Source organism: Python bivittatus, unplaced genomic scaffold, assembly GCF_059951505.1.
Source record: "Python bivittatus isolate LINGU-HERP-01145 unplaced genomic scaffold, Pbiv_v1 ctg000090_np1212, whole genome shotgun sequence".
NCBI classification, from domain to species: domain Eukaryota; kingdom Metazoa; phylum Chordata; class Lepidosauria; order Squamata; family Pythonidae; genus Python; species Python bivittatus.
In genome coordinates this window covers 4480165-4505365 of record NW_028277046.1, presented here as the reverse complement: position 1 = coordinate 4505365, position 25201 = coordinate 4480165, and the positions used below count along the sequence as shown (strand labels likewise).

Here is a 25201-nt window from a genome sequence, read left to right as displayed (position 1 = left end):
TGAAGGCTTCTTAACTCTGCCTGTGACTGGGAAGCTAAGATGAAGGCCAGGGGAGAAATACACCCAGCAAGAGCTGTTTTGGGACACGCGAGACTTCTGGCCTGGACGTGGCAGGCCTGGGGAACTTTGAAACATGGCCTTTTCTGCCTTCAAATAAAACTTCTTCGTCTGAAATCCTGATCCGTCCCATCGTCTGCTCACAGTGACAAGGCTGTTTTACTTCCTCTTCCTGCCGAACCCTTTCTAACCGGTCCCCTCGCTTCTGACCACTTCTGCAACAGCTTCCTCTCAAACCCGTTTCCCCTGCCTTGATCCATGCAGATTTGAATTTTCTCAATGTCAACCCCCCCGTGGTTTCCCAGCACCGTTCCCCCTAGGAGGGCTCTGGCTGTAAATGCATGCTGTCCATTTCAGACCACAGGTTTTAACCAGGGTTATGATGGCTCCCCATTTTTCCAGTATCGGCAGGCCAAGAGGGCCCGCTTGACAGGCACGGCAGCCCCGCCGTGTGGCTCTTACCGTATCGTGCCAGCAAGAAGGGGGTTGAAGGCGTACAGCCAGTCACTCATGTCTTTGTCGTTGATGGCCTGGAGGAGGACACCACGGTGTCTGGTGCAGACAGCAAAGGTGTTGGGTGTCTAAAATATGGAAACAGAACAGGTCAGCATTTTAAGCCTCTTTTTTTCTTAGATGATTTTCAAACCTCCTGGATTCCATAAAGCAGCCCTTTGTTACCCATTCTTAGCAACGTTCCAGGGAGCGTGTCTCCCGTCCACCCCCAAAGGAACCCTTCTTGATCTGCACCTGGTTCGAGAGCCATCTTACCACAGCAGTGGCATTCGGAAGACAGGAATAAAGAAAAGATGTTCCTTCTTTCTTAAGAAGGGACAGAAAAAGGCCCAAACCAGGTGATAATTTTAATCCACACCCTCCGTTTTCTGGGCCCACGACAAGATGACCTCTCTGCCATTTCCCAGGGATTGTCAGGAGGCGAACCGGCCACCGGCTCGCCCCCGAGCACAATTTCTGGAGCCGCGACTGACCTTTACCATGGCTTGCTGATCCTCGCTGTACTCCACCTGAGCCGTGGAGAGGTTGATGATCCCCCTCTCCACCGGATCCTTGTCGCTGTTGTAGATGAAGACGTACGGGCGGCGGACTACCACAAAGTGTTTGGCCCACGAGGGGGAAAGCGGCTCCTTGAAGTGGAGGTAACCTTTCTTCGAGACCACAGAGCTGGAGGCAGACCCCAATGAGAAACGGGCAATCAGGCAGGGAGCCTGGCTGGTTACAGCACCAGTAGGACCCCCCCCATGAGAAGAAGAGCCGTGAATCAGAGCCCCCCAGAGGTTGAGACAAAGCAACCCAATTCCAAAGAGGCGGTGTTGGCTTTTCTCCCTATTTATGGGAGGCACCATCCTTCCAATATGGAGACTCTTACCCGGGTCGGATTTCCTCAATATCTGGAACAAGGTTCAAAAACTCGTTTTTCCCTGCTCTTGCCAAATAGGAAACTTCAGCAGGGGGAGTCAACTGGAAGGGTTCTGTCTCCAGCCCGGGGCTGGAGGCCCGAGAATTTGCTTCAGGGGTTCTTTTGTTTTAAAAAAGAAAGAAAACAGTAAAAAAAAAAAAGAGAGAGAGAGAGAAAGCAGTTAGTTGAAGTCAGCAGCTGCAAAGGCCAGAAGAACACTGACTTGGTTCAGGATTTCAGCATGCAGGCCTGGTTTGCACTGAAGGCTGAAACCCAGCCTTAATCTCCCTTAAAAAAGGGAGATCATTTATCTCCCTTTTGGTCTGGCGAGGCTAGAAAGCATCTGGAAGTATCTGCTTCACGAAGCTCGCCCAAATGAAAATCAGAACTAAAAGAAAAGCAGACATAGAAAGCTAAAAGCAGGAAAGCCGCGATGAATGTTACTCTGTTAGAGTTCAGAAAAAGGGGGAACCAGTCACTTCTTTACGAAGGAAGGGTCCCAAAGCTATGAAAATGTTGAGAGAGAAAAGGAAGAAACAGTTGGATGGGGTCCAAAGGAGGGAAAGTTTTTTAAAAAAAGTTTTTTTATCTAAGAGATCATTTTAGAGAGAGAGAGAGATTCTGGTAAGCCCTTTTGACATTCCTTCTGTAGTTGAGCCTACCGGAGGAGTTTCGTCAGTGCACCTTTTCAAAAAGGAGCAAAGTCACATATCCTGTGCTGCAGCTCATGCAATTTCAGTGTTTCCTAAAGCATTAAGGCTTCCTGATCAGTTTGTCTTCAGAGTAAAAAAAACAGAATAACCAAGGCTCCAACCTTAAGATTTGGGAGATCTTAAAGGTTATTTATCTACCCTCCAAATCAACCTGGACTGAACGGTGGCACTTCTGCCCCCCAAAACCCCTGGTTTGCCCACAAAAACACCCGTCCATCAGGACGGATGGGGCGAAAGGGACGGCAGGGTGAATGTTTTCACAGGCCAGAAAGCGTTCGGGGGCTCTGCTGAGGGACAGGCGTCAACTCAGCTCAACTCACTTCTGATCCACAGAGTTGTACCTCGAGTCCGACAGCGAGGGGCAGGTGGAGGAAGGGGTGAGGGTGGAACTGCTGAAGCTGGAGACTGAGGCGTCCCGCCCGATTGGAGAGATATCGGACAGCTGGAAGAAGAACACGATAACCCTAAACTCAGTGCTGGACAGAGGGCTTAAAGAAAAAGGCTAGTGTTTCCTTTCTAAGAACTCTACGCTAACCACGGGGTCAGGGTTGGGCTTACCTTACAATCACTGATGCTGTTGTAGACCTGGTTAAATTCACGGTTGAAAGAATGAGTAAGAAGCTGAAGGCACTGGAAAGAGAGTTCCGATTAGAACGGAGGAGACAGGAAAAGGGTTGCGGAGAAGTGTTTGATTTCCTACAGAACCGCTTCGGTAGGAAACGTGCTGGGGGGAACGTGCTCAATATAATGATTAATAGGCCCTTACAGGATGATCATGATCACGATGATTTATTAAACTTGTACGCCACCCGACTCCCAACGACTCTGGGCGGCTCACCGCAATCAAAGAAATTACAATAAAGCCAATAAAAGATAGAGGCTATTAGCTTCAGTCCCAACAGTTCAGATGCTCTCCTGTGGGCTGGGAGAAGGTGCAGAATCGAATGCACCTGGAGGGCCCAACATTTTGGGGCGGGGGGAGAAGTCAGGCTTGCCCCAGCCCCCCTTCCCCGAGCTCCATACCTTGGTCGCGAGCTCCTTCTCCCGCTCCACCAGACTCTCGATGTCGGCCGAGTCGTAGCCGCTGCTCTCACTGGGGGTGATGGCGCTCTCCAGGGTGGTGGAGGAGATCTGCGAGGAGATGCTGGTGGAGGTGCTAAGGGTGCTGCTGCTGAGGCTGGGGGACAGCGAGTCGCTCAGGGACTTGGGGAGGGCGTCCCCGAGCTTCTCACGCAGCAGCAGGAAGTGGCGGGTCTTCTCGACCTGCAGAGCAAGAGAAGAATCCAGGGGTTTCTCTGTCCTCCCATGACTTCTAAATTAGCATTTCCTCGCCTGCCTTCCAAGCCATGCCAAGCATTGGCTGGGGGGTTGAGGTGGACCCAGCCATAAAGGGATGCACGCAGAGAGGGAGAACGGGGCAATTAAGGACTTTTGCAACCTTGGGGCGACGACTCCCCAACGGGAAGACACGAAGTCCGTCCATGAGGGAATCCCAGCCCTCAGTTTCTGCTCCTGCTCGTTCGGGCACCCACCTCATGCAGCAGCTCGAGCTTCTCCAGCTCCCACTGGTGCTCCAGGATCAGGCTGTCTCCTCGGGGCCTCCAACCTGCCAGATTCTCTTCTCCTCGGACATACGCCACGGACGTATCTAGGACTTTCCGTCTCCTCCTCTGCATTCCTGGAACATAAAAACCGGGTTCGGCTCAAGTCGCTCTCCCAGATCCTGGCAACTCACCACAAGGGAAGGTCACCATCTTCCACTCACTACCCAAAGGAGTGTTTCTTCTTCTCCCTGCTAGGCCGAGACCCTTTGGGACAACCTCGAAACTGCCATAAATAAAGCCACTCAACTTGGCTGTCAGTCCTTTGGGGTCGGCCAGATCAGGAAACAGACACCGCAATGATTTCAGGAATGCTACTGCACTTTACTTTTCTAAGATAGAAGGGACGGATTGACTGCGTTGACAGTCCCAGACCGGTAAAGTTGTAGGGCATAATAACTGAAGCTTGAAAGCCTGTCAGAACTTCCCTCTACCCCATCTTATATCAAACAGGTGGGGTTATTTTGAGCTTCCTTCTCACACTCGCCACGTTCCCAGGATTCTGTCTCTCTTCCCTTAATGGTCCACCCATTCCTCCCCCAAGATCATCCCTACATTCCTTTAGCTTGGGTGCCCTCGAGAGAAGAGCAAGAAGGCCAGTTGCCACTCACTTCTCCTACCTCCAAGGCACCTCTGCTTTGGTTAATCTATGAGTTTCTTTCATTGATGCCCTGTACTGTGATCCCTGAAGTTTTATTCCTTCAAGAAATAAGGACCATGGCACCGGGCATTAGCTCTGTTGAGTTCATGGACAGAAAACCAACATGCACAAATATAAGAAATAAACTATCAACCCTGTCGAGCAAAATATGGGTTTTTTTGCATATTCGTGCAAAGGGGGGTCTTCTGACCTGGGCTTCCGGTGTCAGCCATTTTGCACAAGCTCAGCTCATAGATACCGGTTACTCGGTTGCTGTTTCCAAACAGGGAGGGAAGAAAAACAAAGTCAAGTCATCGTACAACAATTCTATTCTTATCATGTGCTCTTCCTTTTTCTCAAGCGAAGGGATCTTTGACCTAGACCTGGTCAGCCTGAAACTAGAGTCTTCTGCTGTGGCCACTCGCTTGAAGATTTCCAATAAGTAACCCAAACAATCTTCTGAAGTTTCGCTGGGGGACCCGCGAGACCCCAAGCGTCTCCAAACTAGGCCATCAACCACCCCAACCCACCATTCCAGATCCAAGCTTAATCCAGAGGTCTCTGGCCCCGGACTGGCCTAGTGCTGATCTGACTTACGAATCTGGGGACTTTGAGTAGCCACGGACAAAGAGACTGCGCAGCGAGCGGGGGGGCGAAATCTTGGCATCTCGTGAGTAGAAGACCATGCATATGTCCTTGGTGATGACAGCTGGTTGAATGCAGTGGTCCAGCTGAAAGGGAAAGACAGCCAGAAGTGGCTTTCACCATCAACTATGCTCCAGCTCCAGATTTATTCTTCTCTATATGGAATGACAGACTGAGTGAGCTTCACTTGATCAGAATTTACTCTCTGTTTAAAATCATATGAACTCACTTAACAGGTCTTAGGAAGAGAAATGATTTAACACCTCTCTCTTGGGAAATAACACCCTAAAAGAGCAAATATGTACTTTATATCTGGTTCTCAGGGCTCCAGAGCTACAAACTGTTCAGTAGACGAAAGTTTTAATCTATGTCTTTTGGCCAGTTTGAGCTTTTGGTAGAGAAAACCAATTTAGAAATGAGGACTATTCCGAGTAAGCATAAAAATACTGAGGTCTCACTGATTTCACTGGTCTTAAATGTTCCTAAGGCCTTACTACTGAATTGGTAAAACTATTTTTAGAGATTTCACAATGCAGGAAGGGATTTACCTCTTGAATACCAAAGAGGTTCTCTGCAGACAAAAAGCTAGCATGTCAGGGAGTGACCTAGGGCTTATTCCTGAGGTGCTTGCTTTCTAGCTTCTCGCCTAGGAAACAGGTACCACCTGCAATGATCCAGACCAATCACAAGCGATCATCTCAGTGAGAAAGAAGCCTCCATCTGGTCCAGATTATGGGCTAAAAGAGCCTAATTCTGGCAACTGATTTTCTTTTTGATCATTTCAGAAGTTCTAGGTTAGTTCTAAAAACTGTAAAAAAAAATGGAGCTTTCAAATTCCGGTTAATTTAGGAACTGTGTAGTTGAGGTAGATATCCTTGTCCACAGTTCAGTCAGGTTGCTGCTATTATATTCTACTGGCTGGGTTTACTAATTTGATTCTTTTCCTGCTGTTGTCTGTGGGTTTGTTTTTAGTTACTGCAGGCTGCCCAGGGTTTTGGGTTAGGGCTGCCCAGATAAAATAAAATAAAAATCAGCTTGGGAAAGAAATGAGAAAGAGGTATTTTCTCCAGGGGTCCCTATTATTTAGAGCAACTCCATCTCCCCTTTCGTCCTTCCATCAGACTGAGGCCGGAGACCAGAAGACGCAGCCTCACCTCCAGGTAAGCTGAGAGGGTCATGAAGATCTTCTCTGCGTAGGGGGTCACCCGGTTCAAAAGAAGAGAATTATGCAGGGAGCTGTCCCAGACGGCCTCAAAGCGGTAGAAAGTCCTGGGGGGGGGAAACGAACGCTAGAAATGAGATACTTCAACACAGCGGAGCCTCTCCCAGGTCACAGTTACACAACCAAGACTTGCTCCTCTTGAGCAAGCTTAGAACTCTTCCTGGAAGGTGGGAGGGTGCAGAGCCCTTTCTGAGCCCAGGGGCTGAGTTTTCACAAATGTCCTCTGACCTCTCCCCACGTCCCTGGAAGCTACACCTTCAATACTTTGTTGATGAGCGTCACGTATGAAATCAACCCAGGAACTCTCAATTCCTGACTTGGGAGTCAGGGTGAACGACTGCCATTCAGAACGAAGAATAAGAAACAGAGGTGGTGGCCACATTCTATGGACAAGGCCATTTTTTGGGTTTTGTTTTGTTTTTTTAAGGTGCCCCTGCCAGCTTGTTCCTGAAGGTTTGCCCACCCATCAAACATCTTGATGGCAAGTTAGTGCCCCAGCCCTGCCCTACAACTATAACAGAAGCTTTCCAAACTCTTCTCAATCTGGGCATACCTGCTTCGCAATGTGAAAAGTAATTGAATCTTGCACAGAAAAGCAGGAAGCTAAAGAACTGCAGAAAAGGAAGGAAGGGAGGACAGATTTGTGGCACTGTTCCAGAAGAAGCTGCGGCAGCAAATGAAATCCCTTTTTAACTGTTTCAGCTAGAAAGCAGGAGGAAAGACACTCAGCTGAGCAAAGTTATGTCCAATTCTTGATCGCCCTGGTGGGTCAGGGTGGAAGAGACGGAGAGGGTCACATTAAAATGGCATTTCAACCTCATGAGAACCAAGGAGTGAGCAAAACAGAAGCCAAAGTGAGTCAATGGAACGGAAGAAACACAACTGGATACAGACTGGGAATTGGGGACAAGGCCCCTACAGGACACCCCAGAAAGGAAACCCCTTTCCAGAGTTTGGAGGGTGGAATTCAGGGAAAGAGAGACAGGCAAACATTAAGGGAAGAAAGAAGCTAAGCACAGATATGAGACTTGGACTCACGGAAAAGCTTCTACGTAGCAGATTTAAATGCTGGCCCAAACCTCTTGGATCAGAAAGGCTCTTTTGCAGCATGCCTAAGATATCAAGACATGCTTGGCAGACCTCTGAGAAAGAGGCGAAGGGGAGATTTTAAAGCCACCCCAAAGCGAGGGGCGTTGAAACCACGCGAGGCCGAAAAGAGGAGGGCGCCACGTGTGTTTGGGCTTCTCTCTGTCAGCCGAAAGGAGCCTCCACACGCGCCTGGGCCCATGGCAGGCAGAGGCTGAAACCTCTGCCCACCAGCAAAACCAGGATTAGGGAAAAGGAGTAGAGAAAAGGCTGTGCACTAGGCCAGGAGCATTGTGCGCTGAGGAAGCAAACTTGGAAAATACCTAGGCATGTCCTTATCAAGGAAGAGTCTGTGGAGATACAGAAAGCTTTCGTTAGGTCAGCCCAAACATGGATGGAAGAGCGGGAAAGGAAACAAGTTGAGAAGCAGTGAAAATGCAATCCAGCCAAGCTGCAACCCAAAAGGCACAAATGCAGGGACGTGCATCATGTATGTGGACTCACGATGGGCATTTTAAACTTTCGCTACTCCCACCTTCTCCTGCCAAGGGCAAGAGCTGAACCCTGGGCGAACCCAAAGCAGGCCAGATTTATTTCAAGACACGCAGGGGGGCATCGTCGCAGCTTTCAGCCGGGGGAGCCCCAAAAACCCTTTGTGGTGGGTTTTAATCCTATATCATCCTTATTTGCCTATTACAAAAGGCTCATTTGAGCGGTCGGTATGTCTAACGAGCCCGCTGCTAGTGTATTCAGACTGCACATTTTTCAGCTCTTGATGAAGAAAAACCAATTTGCTGTTTTCGCGATTTGTGAAGGTAAATGTGGTAGCAGGAAGCAGACAGCAGATTCCTAAGGGCCTCAACTCATTTCTCCTTTCTGCCTGGTCTACAAACTGCTTCAAAACTGTCCTAGTCAGAAGTCAGGGAAAAGAGAAGCTTATCCCAACCCAGGGCCCCACAGGTGGGTCAGGAATCCCATCAGCCATGCTGTCTGGGGAGGATGGGAACTGCAGTCCACCCTAGCTGGGGCTTCCAGGTGGGGCAACTGTCCTGCTTGGTCAGGCAGACCCAGACTGACGAACTTCTCTGACCTGTTTGAGCTGTGAGAAACTCTCAAGTATTTTGCGGAGATGATGTTCAGAGACAAGACTGCGTCCACGGCGGTTTCATCCACTTCAGCTTTGTTCCGGATGCGCCCTGACGAGAGAACAGAGGCGAAAGCAGAGATTTATTTGGAGTCTATTTACTCATTTGTTGGGAAGAACTGCCAAGGGGAAACTCAGTTTCAGAAAGCTGGGTGACTACAGAAATACTTCATGTGAACATCTCCAGATCGTGACGTTTCCCCATCCGCCACCACTCTACGCTCCAAATGCCATGCTGAGAAGTCAAACCTTTGTAATCTTATGGAATGATAAGCCTCTCCCGGCCACACCAGCCTCAGATACAGACACTCCCACCCTGTGGGACCCCGTGAAGTAGGGTCCCTGCCAGCACCCGAGGTCTCATGAAGGATCATCGGCAAACCTCCCTCCCTGAAGTCTCAAAAACCTGGCAAGAAAATCTCAGGGAGGGCAATTTCCCCGTCCAGAAGAGCAGGATCAGTGGTCTTATTGCAGACAGGCCAGGCTTTGACTAAGAGCAGATGAGGCCAAAGTCACTCGCAGTGGGGAAGCAAAAGGCTTCAGGTCAAAGATGGATGGGCCCCACACCTTCCATCATATTTTCTGCCATGATCTGCTCCCATCATTCAACCTAAGGACATTTTCCTCAAAGCCCCCAGCCCCCAATGCCTTGCACCAATCCATGCTCTCCTTCTGCCCCCTCCCAGCACTCCCCCTGAGTCTGGACAGCCCCACCTCTGACTCTCCTCCCTGTCCAGGTGGGATCCTCCCTTCAGCCCCTCTCTGGCTCCCACCTGGACATCAGAGCCCATACCACATAAACTTGGTCCGACTCAAGACAACTCAGGAATAAGTACCAATAGAAGCGAATCAGGAATAAGCACCAGCAGGGAGGCCTACAGTACCCTAAATAGCCATTTCTATCCTTTCCCTCCCAGCAGGGCACAGATCAACTGGGGTGTGCTAGATATACCTGGCAGCAAACTGGGCTGGGCACCGCAGTGAGTGAAATAGCCCAGAGAGAAAGCAGAAGGGAGAAGGGAGCCATCCAGAAACAGAGGAGGGGATACGTACCCACCACCAACTCTCGCACATCTTTCCAGTGAAGCTCATTGCCTTTCTCGTGGATGATGGTAATGGTGATCCTACGCTGTATTCCCTGCAGCGATGGAAAGAGCCAAACTCTGTTAGTTCTCCCACTGGGCCATCAGGGCTGGGGTGAATTATGCCCTAGGTCGGCCTTTCCAGGTACAGCAGACTCCAGAGGGGTTAGGATTAAAACTTCCAAGATCTCCTGACACCAGGACCAGTGGAGGACTCTGAACTTGGGAAGCCTGCCAGATGCTGGTGCCAGAACCATCTCACTCCAGTGTCGGCCAGGAAAAAGGGGGGGAACGGAACTCAATTCCCCAAGATGAGGCTTATGGGCAGATCCCCGAGCAATGCAGTCAACTTTTAATTCAACAGCCCAGTTCAGGTGGCCACATCTAACATCTCACAGACAGCAGGGTCTGGTCTGATCAGAACTGAGACGGGAGACCACCGGCAATAGCAGGATGGTAGGCTAGGCTTTTCAAAAATCACAGAAGAAAATGGCGAACAGGTTCTGTACGTTATTGCCACGGCCAAGAACATCACAACAAACAACTTCATGTAGTCACCAGAGCCGGGCTGGATCCAAAGGAGACCTTATGGAGATGTCACCGTCCACGTACCTGGTGAAGCAAGAACGTCCCCTGGCAAGGCAGGCCCCCCGTGTGGTCAACAATGGCCGGGATGTATCTGCAAGGAAGAGGGGAGAAAACAGCAAACGGAGATGAGAGAGATGTTGAATTCAACCTCTTCCCCCAGGCTCACCACTACCTCCATCCTAATCATTTCCCCATCAGGTAAGCGCTCATTAAAAATACAGTTTGCTGGGGAATACAATGATCTTAGCTTATCCAAAGATAATCGCATTTCTTAGAGAAGGCTTTGGAGGGAACGGTGAACAAAAAGGGATGTCTCTGTTCCACACTAAAACCAATAAACCTTTGCTACGCTGGGGGTCCTGAGACAGCTCTGTGTATTTCTCTTATTCGTTCTGGGAATCAGTTACAGAGCTCTGACACGCGGTTCTTCCAGAGTGGAAAGAAATCAAAGCATCTCTTGAAAATCCTTCTCCATCTTTCTTTTGAGACTGAGTTCCCCATCCTAAAAGCAGAACTCACAACGGGGAAACCCTTTCTGACACCCCAGATGCCCACCGGCATAAATACCTCTAGCAAGGCAGCTTGCTGAAGGGCAAAGCAAGTCTTACAATGTCCATCCAGAGGACGTTGTGGGTCTGGAGCAAGGGAGAAGGTCTTCTCCTTCTCAGCCTATTAGATACTGGTAGTGCATGGTCCTCCATGCTTCATCTCAAACACACTAAGCTCGTTCAGATGTTCCTCACCAAAAAGATCCCACTCCACCCCCCCAACTTAGAGGGAGAAATGACAGGCAGCATTCATAGAAAGCAAGAGAATCAGGCCAAACTCACTCTCCCGTTGGCTCCAGTTCGCTAATCTCGAACCAAACCAGGAGATCATATTTGGTCATGCTCTGCCCCAAGTTGGGTTTATTCATCGTGTTGAGTTTGGTTGCTGGGACTGAAAGAGAAAAGGCCTGCTTTAAAAAAAAAATGTAGCAGGGAAACGGTGTTTGAAGATCCCTAATGTTGGCTGGGGTTTATGAGTGCCGAAGCCACCAGATTGGGAAAGGCAGCTCTCGGGAGGCTTAAATGAAGTCCCACCAGCACACTTTCACTGATGGATTAGGACTTATAAATTCCAGCCTAAAATGAGCTATTTTCCTCTTATCACTTATTAACCAACAACAATTCACTAAGTAGTAGTAGTAGTAGTAGTAGTAGTAGTAGTAGTAGTAGTATTAAAAAGCACAGAGACAGAATGGGTACCTAGGAACAAAAGAGACAGAATTCCTAATATACTTTCAATGGACATGTAGAACAAGGTATTCATAGAAAAACAGGGCCATGGATTCAGGAGGGGCCCGTGTGCTACGTCCTGACAGCTTTGAGCAAAAGCATTCAGCGGGGTTTTGCCCCAGTCTTAGAAGAGAAAACAGAGAATCTGCAACGTCCTTAACATCCGGGTTCAACTCACTGGGCTTGAATGTGGGAAGTGTCACAGTTTTTGATTAAAGTCAGGGCCCAGCCCACCCCAGGCTGGAGGTGGCATGGTAGACAGCGGACCTGCAAATGCATTTCAGATTCAGGGATCGCAGAAGTGCCTACGATACAGGGCTCGGGGCCACCCCCAGAAGCAAAAGAGGCCTGGCGAAAGGGTCGGAAGGGCTGTTCCTCCACCGATCCCAGATTGAGCTACTGACCATCTCGCCTGGGGAACCGCTGGACCTGACAGCTGGGGACAGGCAGCGAGAGAAAAGGTGGCAACTGGTTGGCTTCGTCTTGGACAGCCGCCATGGCCGACGTCGCAAGCACGCGGGCATGCTCAGACAAGGCGTTCAGCACGTGCGCGTTTACATAGCCAGACATGAGATACCTGATCAATTCAATTTTTCTCTCATGGTCTGGAGAAAGCAACGGGAGGATGTGGGAGGAAAAGATGTCAGGCAGACAGGCAAAGGCGAGAGGAGAGTGGCGTGAGAAAGGGAGAGGCAAGGAGGTTGGGTGGGGAGGGAGAGAAGGTTTGAAAAATGGAATAAATGAATTCAACATGCACAACTGAATGCTAAACCAAGAAAACAAAGGGGCTGTTGTGACGGGGGAGGGGGGGAGTTACTGAGAAGGGAGCAACATGGTTGATGAGTAAGTAGGAAAGGGCTCCTCAACAGTGTCCAGGCATGAGAAGAACAGCAGCACGCTTTCATCCAGCCCTTCAACCTTCGGGGGGGAAAGTCTGCTTTGGAATTGGTCTCAAGAGGACCTCCCAGGCTTGCAAACAACAGGTGCTTCTATGGCAAATACAGACTGGCAACAAGCCCCAATGATCAATTGATGATAAAGATGATGATGACTACTACCACAGAGAAACTGTAGTAAAGTTTGTCTCTTCCTTTTAATTCCAATGGCCAAAGTATTGTTATGTTATTGATTTTTTCCAATGTGATGCCACCCAACTCCAAATGACTCTGGGCCCCAAGGATCAATGTATTATTATTTTATTCGATTGGACGTCACCCAACTTCGCCCGACTCTGGGCGGCTCCCTGCAACCTTCTAAACACTTTTGTGTGCTAAGAACTTTGTTACTCCTCAGGTGGGAGAAGTTCCCCTGGAGCACGGTTTCTATTTCTTGTTCCCCTCCCCTGAGTCTCCTCCAGTTCAGTTAACAGAAGAAAAAGAACTCTTACCTGGCTTTGAGAGTGGCATGGGAGGAGGGAAATATCGCCGGGATGGTTGCGGAGGGCTGTGGAGAAAGGAGGCAGTTAGCGCAACGTGCGTGTATGTAAAGAAGGAGGGATGAACCAATCACATCTTATTTTAATTCAGCCTCACAGGGGCGACGGACAGTCTTTCTTTAATACACGAAAGTGGCAGCAATTCCACACCACCAATTCCTCCCCTCCCAAACGGAGATCTCAGGATTCAGATACCTGTTGAGATCCTGTCCCTGGAGCGGATGAAGCTGATAGTGTCCAAAGACCTCAAAGACAATGGGCTTTGTCTTGATGTATTCGACAAAGGATTCAGTCACTTCCACAGAAATCTGTCAGAGGAGACAAGGAACACCCATCGGCCCGTGAGAAAAGGCTGAAAAAAACTTCAGCCAACCAGCAGCAGAAGAGACAGCTGGCTTGCCTACTTGGAAATGGAAACGTTGCTTCCGAAACGTCAAAGCCAGGTGATGCTAATCTCTGAAAAGCCACCAAGAGTCCCTCAAAGAAGGCCACGTCACCAGCAGACCCACTTGCACTTACATTTTGGACATGATAAAAACCGAGCGGTGTCCCTCGGCCATTATTTTTCAGAGGTTCGGTAGAGAAAGCTTCATCATGCCGGTGCAGAAAGCTAGAAAAATAAGAATATACCAAGTGAACATGAATTACTCCATCACCAATACCATCTCTCCCTGAAACCTCCAGGTTTCAAACCTATTCATTCACCCTTTGGGTCAAAAGGAGGTTCCTCAGAAGGTAGGAAACTTCTTGATGTTTAGTCAAATACTAATGTCCAACAAGTTGAGTGATCTCTACTCGCAAACCTGTAGCCCCATCAAAGTTGCAGAAATTCAGCTCCCAGCAGGCCTTAGTCTTGATCACGCTGAGGTTGCTGGGAGCTTAGCTCAGTAACATTTAGAGACTAACCCAATTTTACAAGATACCCGCAATCTCCCACATCACATCAATCAGAGGTTCCCACAGCAGACATAAATTCCTCAAAGGACACGTCAACGTGGAAAGCAGGAAGTCAGAGATACCCTGCTGTACAGATTCAGTCTATGTGTCACCATCTCACATCCCAACCTGAGGAAAAGATGCCAATTTCTCCTACTCATTCATTCGCACATCTTTCTTTATCCTTTTCTATACCGACTGGCCCCAAAGACAAGTTTGGGAAGCCACAATTTCTCATCACTGTTTGCAAAAGCAAACGCCCTTGTCCTGCATTGAGCAAAGCGGCCCCCAGGGGATGATCAGAGATCCACCAGCCGTGAACCCACAAGGAAAAAAAGCCATTCCTTCATTGCCTCTCCAGAATTAGGCAGATGAGACCATAACTTCCCTTACTCTGTGCAAGCCTGAAGAACTAGGAGCGTCAAGTTCCTACGAAAGCCGCCTCTGAACTTACTTGAATTGGCAGAAGATGTCTGCATATTCTGGGAGGATCCCGCTGGCCTGGAGCACTGTCACACGGAATGTAAACACGCTACCCAGTTTCAGGTGGTCCCCAACTTCCTCACTAAAGCCTTCCATGACCATCTTGCCATCCAATAAAGTGCCAGATTTCAGGTCTGAAGGGGAAAAAAAAGAACCATCAAACCAAAACGGATGAGGATTCCAACCCTCTTGGAGCACTTTCATACGGAGTTGCTCTAAATCACATCACAAGGTGTCTCCTGCCAGAGTTATTTGCCCAGCATGGGTGCATGCTTAATTCTATCACCATGGCTTTCAGAGGGACCTCAGACCCAGAAACCAGAATTTGGTGGCCTTAATGGGATCCAACCAGCCATCTGAGCATCTCTTCATAAACTTCAAAACAAACCTGAAGAAGCAATGTTAGGGACCACTCCATACACACATCATCAAAGCTTGTACATCATAAAGATTCCTTCCTCCTCAGTTTAAACCTCTATGACCTGGATCTAGCATAGCACACAACAGCCTCAATTTTACAGGTGCCCGATCACTCTGGGATCCAAACGTGACCTCAAAGAATCAGAAGAGCCCTTCTACATACAAGTCATCCAGTGGTGTCAGCTCTACCTACCCAGATCATTCATCCTGTTGATTTCTTCAGCAGGCGTACTGACTTCCGCACTCTGGCCTTGGCCTTCGACAATCCTCAGTTCTTCCAAGGACAATCCAGAACGAGTCAGGGACACGGACGAAAAGTTGCTCTAGGGAACCATAAGCAAACGGGAAATACTGATTGAAGGCCCCTCCCGCTCTTCCTACAAATGCTTTTGTGCCTCTTTACGGATAGGACGACAGAGATGTCCTTGAAGAACAAGTTACCTTGTCGAAATACTCATTATCAAATGAGATCTTCGCGGTGCCAGATTGCCGAACGCCAGACCCATAATCGGGGGCTTCTTCATCGGCTGTCAAAAAGAGAGAGAGAGAGAAAGATGCGGGATACAGCAGTGAGATGAATGAGGCTTCAAACACCCTGACTCTGGTCTTTAAAAGAGAACAGTTCAGCTACTGGCCATTCTGAAGCAAACAACTGCACGCAGCTTCTTGGCAAGGCCTGGCGGCAACCTACCAGCTATAGCTTGGACCGCCACACGCAAGAATCCACGCACTTCTCCCTTCTCACTGACGATGGCCACTCTGTGAATGAGGGGGACTGGATAGAGAAGATTGCTCAAGTATACAAATGCCCTGGAAAAAAAAAATGATAAAACCCATGAATAAGACAAGAGTTACATCTGACCAATTTTAACAGAGGTGGCATCTATTTCTTTGGCTCAGCACCTCACACAGGACAAACCACTCAACAGTAGGGCCTCATCTATTACGATCAAAGATGCGTTCACCGAGATGAGTTTGGAAAGGAAGCACAGCTAGACCAATCTTAATCTTTTAGCAAATCACCAACCATTTAACCCACCCAATAGACAACTATCGATTGCTTATATGATATGAAAACTTAAAAAAAACCCTGTGAAGGCAACCCCCGAACACATTTCTGGTTTTAGCTTTTCTTCATTATGTATCCTGAACAAATGGGAACATTTTTAAAGGAATGTTTTACTGGGAACCAGTTACGGATCTCTTTCATGACAATTTCAACGTTGCTGCCTACATTCAGAAGTCACAGCCAACCATGTTTGAAGACCATGTATTTTGCAGTTCAGAGGCAGAAGCAGCCCACTTTTGGCGCATGCTAGCGTTGCCAAAGGAAATTTGGTCTTTGCAGCAGAAAAAGGTAAGGTATTAATTTCAAATTACGTTTGCCACCTCTCAGCCCCACTTAATATTTTTATGAAGACTGTGGCCATACAGAGGTAGGGGTTTTATGCCCCAATGGCCAAACGTAAGCTCATATGAACAATTAAAATAGGAAAAACAGATACTGTGGACTAGAAACTTGGGGAAACTTTTCTGTGGCCATGTTAGTCTATTCTGCCATTGCCCACACGCTTTGCCCCAACCAATGGGAATTTCCTGAAATGAAGAGAAGGTACAGTAAGCAATGCCAAACACAGCACACACGGTTTGTATATTCTATAACAAAAAATGTCAATAGAATGCAACATAAAGGGGGGGAAAAAAACCACTAGCACTATCAACACAACATATACGCAAACAGGATTAAAACAAATCAACATCCTTTTTCCAGCCTGCTTTGTCAGTTTATTTCAGGGACAGCAAATTCTTTTAAGGCAGCAGCAGACTGAAAGAAAAGGGGAGTTACTATTAGCCGAAAGACAGGTGAGATAAAGCAGCATCTTCACATAAAACCAAGTCAGACGAGAAATGAAAAGTTTAATGTAAAAAAAAAAAGAAAAGAAAAAAGGAGGGGATCAAAAGACGACAAACAGAACGCAGAGGGGATGGGTTGGGGAGCATAATCCGTGCAGACCGGGAGGCAAGTGCTGGCAGGGCCCCCCTTCTGGTGCCACCCCCAGAAAATAAGCATCAATTTCACACGGACCCAGCCTGTGGAAAGAACTGACTGCAAGGACTAGCATTTTTCCTCTGAGCTGCAACGTGGAGGCCGATCTACCATCCAAATTTGGGCAACTGTACGATCTACCAGCTCTCTAGCTTAGCATATGGGGCCGGGAAGAAAGGGATGAATGAGGAATTCCCTACGTTGCTTAAGAGTGGCAAGTGGCCACAGCAGGGCGCTCCAGCCCCAATCTCAAAACTCGGGGGTATGAACCCATGTCCAGAGTGCAACTTCTATTCCTGGCTTCTAGGAGGCCTGCAATGCCGTAGGCCTGTCTGGTGATTTCCAAACGGTGGCCTCGTTTAGGGTAAAAAGGCAGAATGACCAGGTTCCCCCGTCCTGCTAAGGCAGGAACTTTTAAGAAGCCACAACTGTCCTGGTAACGCAAAGCCATGATGATTGTCTTTGGGTATCCCGTTAAGAGAAAAGCAAACCAACCACATTATGGGTTAGGGCGTGAACTAGAGCAATGGCTGGGTTCAGATGGGATGTTAAGTAAAGGTTAAGAAATCTTAACCATGATTTCGTGTCATGTTTATATTGACATCAGGAAATCTTGGTTTATATGAAAGTTTTGAGAGTGTCAGCTGGTATTGTGTCTGTGTGTGTTTGTGTGTGTGTGTGTTGAGGAGATGGGATTAGAGACCCTAAAGAAAAATAACAGCTCCCCTAAGGCATGGTTTGACTGTACATCTGGAAGCTCAAACCTGGATATAGATTTTGATTCATAGTTACAAAGGAAAACTTTACCAGGCCATCTTTAGAGCCAGCTTTTATTCTTATGCACTAGGGGGAATCATTAGAGTCCTGTACGAAAATTGAAAACAATTCTGCAGATGGATTTATTCAACGGGGCACACGCTCCAGCGTTTTCAAGATCTTGGTCAGCAATGGGACAGAGCCAAAGTCACTTTAGCCACTCAGTTACAGCGAGCTCCTCTCTGCAATACAATTTAGGAGGGGGCTGAAAACTAAACTCATCCAGGCTTTTGAATCTTTTATCCCAGGTTACTCTTTTATATTCCTTACGAATGGGTGCTTTTAGAATTGTTTTCACAGCAGTTTTGCAAGCCTGCCAGAGAGGACAAGGGGACGGGAGACATTTTAATTTTTTAAAATCAGCAAAGTTGGGAGAATAGAAGGTACAAGAAGTCCATTTTCATCTTACGGCTCACGGTGGCCTTTGCACAGAGGTCAGATAAGCCCACAGGCTTTGGGGTCATTCTAGCATATGATGCAGGCTAGGAATTATGGGAGTTCCAGTCTAACAGTCCAGAAGCCCCAGGTTGGGGATAGCCAGCCTGCGCTTTGCCTTGACCGGTTCCTAGTGACAGGACGTACACGCAGCTCATGGAAAAAGCAAGCTCCTGCTGGTCATTCTTACAGTTGACCTCACCAACCTTCCCACCAAAATGAACCAAGGGGACCGGTCGTAAAACGGGTCATGCCCATCACTGAAGAGGTCCGATCCCTCCTCGGTCCCAACGTCGGAGCCCGTGTCGTCCACAAAGGCCTCGTCGTCAAAATCCTCCATCTCGTCTTGCTGCTCGTCTGCCAGCTCCGTGATATCGGAATCGGCCGTGGAGAAAGTGGGGGAGGGCGTGCGGTCAGCCAGGCGCTCATTCACACAGCCGTGGAAAATGGGGGAGCTAGATATATCGGTTAACGGAACACTTTGATTAACATGGCAAGGGAGGAGGGAGAGAGAAAGAAAGGAATAGCTTCATTCGAAAAAGGGGTCTGTGGCTGAGCCCAGCTCACAGCCCACCAGAATAACATCATAAGCCAAAGCCTTGGGGGGGGAGAGGGACAGAGACAAAGCACAGTGCGGAGGAAAACAGGCCCTCCTATTCAGATGCTCAGTTATGTTCAGATTGCTATAGAGGGTTTAGGCAAGAGAAACAACCATTCCCAGTGCTGCCAGAGGAAGCAAAATGTTCTACCCCTTCTGCAAAAGGTGGTGGGTCGAAACAAGGGAGTCCTGTCCAGAAACACAAAACTCCCTTCCTGGAATAAGCTAAAGTGTCAGGGAGAAGGCTGGATGAACTGTTCTTTCTTGGTGGGCTAGTTCACAGGGAGATAATTCAGTGGGGTCAAAGCTGATCGGTATCCCAGGGAATTCTCTCCCGACAGCAGCCAGAAACAGGACAATCCAGATTTCCACCAAACCGCCTATGAAATGAATCGTTCGGCTTTTAGGAAAACCGGGGCGGTGCTGCGATTTCTGTCGGCTTATCGCTCCCCGGATCCCCGTTTTTCCCTGTGAAAAAAAGTTGTGCCTGGTTGCAATGTACAAGCCGCTGCCGAGCAAAGGAAATGCACGCGCTCACGAAAGCAAAAAAAAAAAAGGCAAAGAAACAAAGGAACGTCCGTTCCACCTGGACGTTAAGTGGAACAAAGCCTGATTCCCAGTGAAGAGTGACAGAACGTGGATCTTCTTTATTTTTATTTATTTATTATTATTAAATACATAAATTTATTGTATTTATGTATTTAATAATATTTAAATAAGTTTATTTTTAAATAATCTATTTAAAAATTATTCTTATTCTTTCCTCTCTGCTCCCAGAGGCAGATCTTAGAAGCGAGAGTGGGTTAATTTGAACCCCGGGGTCCTTCCTGGCTCGGAAGTTACATGTCGTCTTCTGTGTTTTCACAGCCAGGGAAATGCGACTGATAAACTGACTTCTATTCCGGGGATGGGAGGTCAATTTTCAAGGAGAAATTTGGGAATGTTCAGCTCACTCTCAACTTCTAAAAGAAGAGCACCCCTGAAGACCAGCCGCTCGCGTGGAGGCAATTAAACGCTGAATCCTGTCCCAAGCATGCCTCTTCTCTTCCGGGGCAGGGGGAGATTATGGAATGATGCTGCCGCTTCAGAACAGCAATGCCAGAGATATTCCCACAAGGGCCAACGGTCCTCCGTTCTGCATGAGCTCCCGTCGGAATTGGGTTCCGCCTACCTCCCAACCAGCTTGAACCAATGGAATCGGTCGTAGAAAGGGTCGCTGCCCGTCATGGTGCCCTCGTTCTCTTCCTGGGCATCGGAGGCCATCTCTCCGGCTCGGTCATACATTTCCCTCATCAGCTCCAACCTCTGCCTGAAGAGCAGAAAGTGGCCCAGAGGTCAGCAGAGATCCTGGATCGATTCAAAGGGTTTTAAATCCTCCTGGCTACCATCTGAGGTTTGAGTGCTACCTACGTAAGCAACTTTTTTCCTAACTGTAGCACCAACACGGCTGAACAGCCTCCTGAAAACAACCCCAGCCAACTCCCGGGAGATTATGCAGCAGGTTGAGATGCTAAATTTAACAGCTTTGGAAGTACTAAGGTACTTCTCACCCTACCTGGCAAACGGGAAAGCCACCGGCTCCCCTCAAAAAAGGAACGTTGCAAAGAAAAAAATGCTGGCTGTTACTGTCCATCAGCAAATGAAAGACCACCGTTCTGTTTGAAAAGTAAATTTGGGGGAAAAAACAGCCTTTTCTGGTTAAGGAAGTAATGTGATGCTTCCTACCCTCCTTAGCAACCTTAATGTTGATTCATTTCCTTAATAGTCCCCTACATTTTGCTAAGGAGCTTCAAGAATACAGAGTTCGTAAAGATCAGAACTCTGCTCGTATAAACTGTGGTGGGAAAAGGGACCCCTCTGTACACGTGTAAGCTGCATTCACTACCAAACCTTGGAGATGCCCCCCATACCTATGAATTGCTTAAAGCCCCCTTGTAAGAAAACCTTCACTGCAAGCTGAATGGCCCCTGACGGGGAGAAGACTCAGTCAGAAACCTGTGGCCCAATAAACCAGATTGTTTCTGTTCACTGACCACATCTCAGAGATAGCACAGCTAGCACGTTGACTTAGCAGGAAAGGAGAAAGGATAATCAGGTCACACGGATGGGTTTATCTAAAACATTCCAGCGTCGTGCTGTAATTTCCGCCTTCCTCGGCCTGGCAACGTGGTGGGCCAAAGGTATAGGAGCCCGGGTTCTGCTGTTGCTCGTGGCTACTCCGCAAAGTATCAAAGCTTTGCTGGGGGTCCAGCAGCTAGGTGTGCATGCAAATAAAATTATGGGGTATCTTCCAAGGGATCTGGTTGCTTTAGGGGAGCCAGGTTTGGGCCGCAACAAAAGCCTGCTTGTTTTTGAATTTTTCTCTACATGTATTTGTTTTGCAGGCATCTCTGGCCAGAATAGAGCTTTATCGAACTACCATTATGTTAATAGCCTCTCTTTATTCCATGCAGCTTCAGGCAATTTATGGACATTGATGTAAATCCTATTTATATCTTTATAGCCGCAGCATGTTTTCTTCCCCGCTTGTGATCTGAAGCTCAGCCTCATTAATAATAATCTAGGTCAGTGTTTCTCAACCTTGGCCACTTTAAAATGTGTGGACTTCAACTCCCAGAATCCCCCAGCCAGCATGGCTGGCTGGGGAATTCTGGGAGTTGAAGTCCACACATCTTAAAGTGGCCAAGGTTGAGAAACATTGATCTAGGTGCACAATGGGTCTCGCTGTTGGTTTGACCCCTGCTGCATTTTTATGATACGCTGATAGACTTTTTAAGATCAGAACTAGTTCTACAGATGGAAAAGGCGAGGATTGCTCTGTTAAAGCAGCTGGAGAAAAAAAATCAAGCCCCTGGGAGGCTACAACCTGCAGCCACTTGTTCAAAGCCATTCCTTGCACACCTGAGTTTTTCCAGGGACCAGTAGTGAGTAGCACCGTTCTTCAGATCCTGCACTTCTATGGCCACCACCGTGCGAGGGAAGGGGCAATGGCCCCGGGGCTTCTCGGAGTCAGCGGGCAGCAGTTCTGGAGGCAACGGGGAGTACAGCGTGTCGGTCAGCAGAACAAACTGGAACTGCACCTGGAGGGAAAAGAAGAAGTTGACGCAGGTGCCGACAAAAGGCTTTTCGTCCCAAACTGGTGAAACACGCTGCTCCTGCATATGGAGGTCCTTTGAAGCCCTCGAAATGGATAGCCACTGACTGCCTTTGCAAATCAGCCTAAGGCTTTTGTTCAGATGGCTCGATCTAAAGCTGTGTTCTTACTCCACAGCAGGAGCATGGGAGGTTCAAGAAGATGAGGCTGGCACCTCCCTAAGGAATTCACGGTGTTGTGGCTGGCTGGCTTGGGAACTAGGGTTCAGTCTGGTGAGATTCTGTCTTGAGGTGGAAGCTAATAAACGCAACAGAACTGTATTTGCATTGTCTCTTGGAGTTCTTTGGGCTGAACCTGACATCAATCTCCCCAGACTCAACCCAAGTTCCCAAGCTAGCCAGCCACAACACCGTGAAGTCCTTAGGGAGGTGCCAGCCTCATCCTCTTGAACCTCCCATGCTCCTGCTGTGGAGTAAGAACACGCTTATCTCCCTGAGCCTGGCCTTCATAAGTCCATTCCATCACAAAAGCAGTGTTTTTCAAACTCGGTCACCTGAAGATGTGTGGGCTTCAACTCCCAGAGCAAGCTGGCTGGGGATTTCTGGGAACTGAAGTCCGCACATTTTCAAGCGGCCAAGTTGGAGAAATGCTGATCTAAATTGATCTGGACCTCGGCATTTGCCAGGTATATCGCCTTCCTCCTAGAAAACCTTACCTTCTTTTTCAGCTCCACACTAATGGCATTGCCTTCCTTCAGGTAGACTGCATTGCCCCACAGCTGGTCTCTTAAAGACGTAAACTGGTGAAACTTCCATTTGCGGAAAGCCCACTGGGCAAGGTCGTACTCGTGCTGAGTCCAAGGTGCTGCAAAAAGCAAGATCCAAAACCCAAAAGTTTAGTTCCTAACGTATTGTCGAAGTTCCTAACATTTGCACTAAAGCAAGGGCCTTTTCTCTGGTGGCCCCCCAGGACTATCTCAAAGAAGTGTGGCTAGTAGGACATGACAACACTTCAGTGCCGGGTTGAAGTTTGCTTTCTCCAGATATTTTGAAGGATGATGTTGCTTAGGTTTGCTTGTGATTTTTGCAGGCTTTTGGTGGCCTTTTTTTCTTGAAACTCTTAGAAAGGAACGTTGTTCTCCTGCATGGCACCAGCGCTTACACCTTACAAATGTAGTAACGCTTAGAGAAGTGGCAAAAATTATGGTCTCAAAACTATAAAATGACAATGTCAACTGCATATAAAGAAAACTTGTATAAGATGTTTTACAGGTGGCATTTACCTCCAGCAAGGATTGCGAGAATGTACAAGAACAAGTCTGATAAATGTTGGAAGTGTCATCAGAAGCCCGGTACATACTACCATATGTGGTGGACATGCCCAGAAGCTAAAAGATATTGGATTAAAATCCACACGTGGTTGGAAAAAATGATAAAACAACATATAGACTTTAAACCAGAGACATTCCTATTAGGAATTATACCTGAAACATATAGCAAAGAACTGAAATATTTGATTGTAAATGTTCTGACAGCGGCTAGAATTGTATTTGCTAAAAACTGGAAAAATGAAAAAGTACCTATGCAGGAGGAAGTCATTAAGAAAATTATGGAATGTGCAGAGATGAGTAAATTAACATTTGAAATTAGAGAGCAAGAAGATAAACAATTCTATATGATATGGGATTTGTTTTATCAATGGTTGGATGAAAAGATATAGTAATGTAATAGATCAGCAAATTATATAATAGAAACTTGACAAACTGATATAAATTATTATATATATATATAATCAATGGATAAAAATGATATAAATCTTATTATGAAAGCTGGTGTTATAGACTAGTAACAAATGAATAATAATTGATAACTGATAAATATATAAATATGTGTTGGATAGATGACATGAGATTTTATATAAATGATGAGTGAAGATTATGAAAGGATGGCACAAATGATTGGTAACTGGCTGACACACGGTTTGAAATGGAAGATGGTTTTTTTATGCTTTTTCTGTTATTGTTTGTTTGTGTTTGTTGTAAAAAATAAAAAATTTATTAAAAAAAAAAACAAATGTAGTAACGCTAATAGTCACAGTAATCATTTCTAAATCACAGAGTTTATGTCTAATTGGGCAGGTCAGCCACAATGTGGTGCAGGAAAGGAAATCAGTGGAATACACTGGAAAAGAGGGAGTAAAATGAAAAGAACCGCTCCAACTCCCCAAGTCCCCTTCGATTCCCGGTTTGAGAAGCTGGGTTCCCAGCCCAGCCCGTTTTCAACATCACCCAGAACTCACCCTCCTCTTCCTCTTCTTCCTCCTCCTCCTCCGTGGTCTCGGCAGCCAAGGACCGGGTCTCCACCTGTTTCTGCAAGGCCTGGAGCTTACTTTCATAATCCTAAAGGGAAAAAGAAGATACCGTCTAGGAGAAGACAACAGAAAAGTGTGGGGAGGGGAGAGGGAGAGGAGGAGCACAGAGGGAGGACACGTGTCATCCTGTACTCCAGGGAGGAGAATGTAAAAAACTAAATGGAGAACAGACAGGGAAGACCCTGCTGCGTCTCCAAGAGATTAGCTGCCTTTTACAGCAACTCAGCGATAAAGAGGCCTGCAGGCATCGCTTTGTCAGACCTGGAACTTTTCTTCTCCTGCGCAGCAAGCTAGGCGGCTTGGGAATATGGCATCACTTTCACAGCCGCCGACTACCTTTGGCCTGAGCAAGGGGCATTCAGGAAGGCCAAAGGACACTTCCTTGCGCACCTGGCTACGCGCTGAAAGAAATGAACCCTGTTTACAGTGCTCAGGACTGACAGACGTTGTTATCCAGGGCAGGTGGTGAAATGGATGCAAATCCAGCCTTAAGGCTCTCTCTTGACTGCAACCCACGCCAGTGTTTGGGTGGGAAGAAGTGCAGAATACACCCTGAAAGCTCGGGTTGGTCAGGGGATCCAAGGCCCCAGCGCAAATCCAGCCGCTTCCATTTCAAAAGAGCCAGGTTCTTGACCTCAGAGCCCCACCATCTCTTCTCCCATTGCTAATCAGCCTTCATGCTCTCGAACGAGGCTTTTCTCAGGAGATTTCACAGCTGAGATGAGATGGGGGTCTTGCACACACAGCATTGCTCTGATAAGGGTTGATGGTTCACCACGTCCTGGAGAAGCTACAATGGGCTTGGGATGAAACTGAACACAAAAATGGTGTTCTAACGAGTCGACATTGGGGACTGTATAATATCTCTGCCACCCGAGCAATACGGTAATGGAGAGCCGGCTGGATTATTGGAGTAGCTTTAGACTGGTCACTTTTCTCGTAGATGTATAGCTGAGGGTGCCGTAGCTCTACATAGAAGCTAAATGCTGCATTTGACAAACTATAATAATTATTTCTAGCAGGGGATTGATTCAGACTACTTGGAAAGTCCTTGTTATTACTGCGTTTCAGTATCTAAAAGGATCTCTTGGCTGTTAT

The 25201-nt window shown here is 47.6% G+C and overlaps 1 protein-coding gene across 18 annotated transcripts in view; it reads right to left on the bottom strand.

The window, feature by feature from the left end:
• The window catches only part of KIF1B (kinesin family member 1B), an 83705-nt gene that overhangs the window by 3290 nt on the left and 55214 nt on the right, over positions 1 to 25201 (bottom strand). For 4 of the 18 annotated variants that reach the window (XM_025163141.2, XM_025163173.2, XM_025163169.2 and 1 more), the window contains 27 exons: positions 24032 to 24131; positions 22449 to 22597; positions 21541 to 21719; positions 19811 to 19948; positions 18248 to 18520; positions 15435 to 15553; positions 15185 to 15270; positions 14937 to 15066; positions 14295 to 14457; positions 13424 to 13514; positions 13100 to 13212; positions 12857 to 12912; positions 11023 to 11131; positions 10217 to 10283; positions 9576 to 9660; positions 8469 to 8574; positions 7702 to 7728; positions 6225 to 6339; positions 5023 to 5156; positions 4637 to 4698; positions 3717 to 3862; positions 3208 to 3447; positions 2743 to 2814; positions 2505 to 2626; positions 1442 to 1591; positions 1044 to 1236; positions 520 to 638 (listed from right to left, as the gene is read on the bottom strand). In XM_025163141.2, the coding sequence (XP_025018909.1) occupies positions 520 to 638; positions 1044 to 1236; positions 1442 to 1591; positions 2505 to 2626; positions 2743 to 2814; positions 3208 to 3447; positions 3717 to 3862; positions 4637 to 4698; positions 5023 to 5156; positions 6225 to 6339; positions 7702 to 7728; positions 8469 to 8574; positions 9576 to 9660; positions 10217 to 10283; positions 11023 to 11131; positions 12857 to 12912; positions 13100 to 13212; positions 13424 to 13514; positions 14295 to 14457; positions 14937 to 15066; positions 15185 to 15270; positions 15435 to 15553; positions 18248 to 18520; positions 19811 to 19948; positions 21541 to 21719; positions 22449 to 22597; positions 24032 to 24131 (3344 nt within the window). The remainder of the gene's footprint in view (positions 1 to 519; positions 639 to 1043; positions 1237 to 1441; positions 1592 to 2504; positions 2627 to 2742; positions 2815 to 3207; positions 3448 to 3716; positions 3863 to 4636; positions 4699 to 5022; positions 5157 to 6224; positions 6340 to 7701; positions 7729 to 8468; positions 8575 to 9575; positions 9661 to 10216; positions 10284 to 11022; positions 11132 to 12856; positions 12913 to 13099; positions 13213 to 13423; positions 13515 to 14294; positions 14458 to 14936; positions 15067 to 15184; positions 15271 to 15434; positions 15554 to 18247; positions 18521 to 19810; positions 19949 to 21540; positions 21720 to 22448; positions 22598 to 24031; positions 24132 to 25201) is intronic. The other 14 variants (XM_025163170.2, XM_025163184.2, XM_025163177.2 and 11 more) reach the window with 7 other exon arrangements.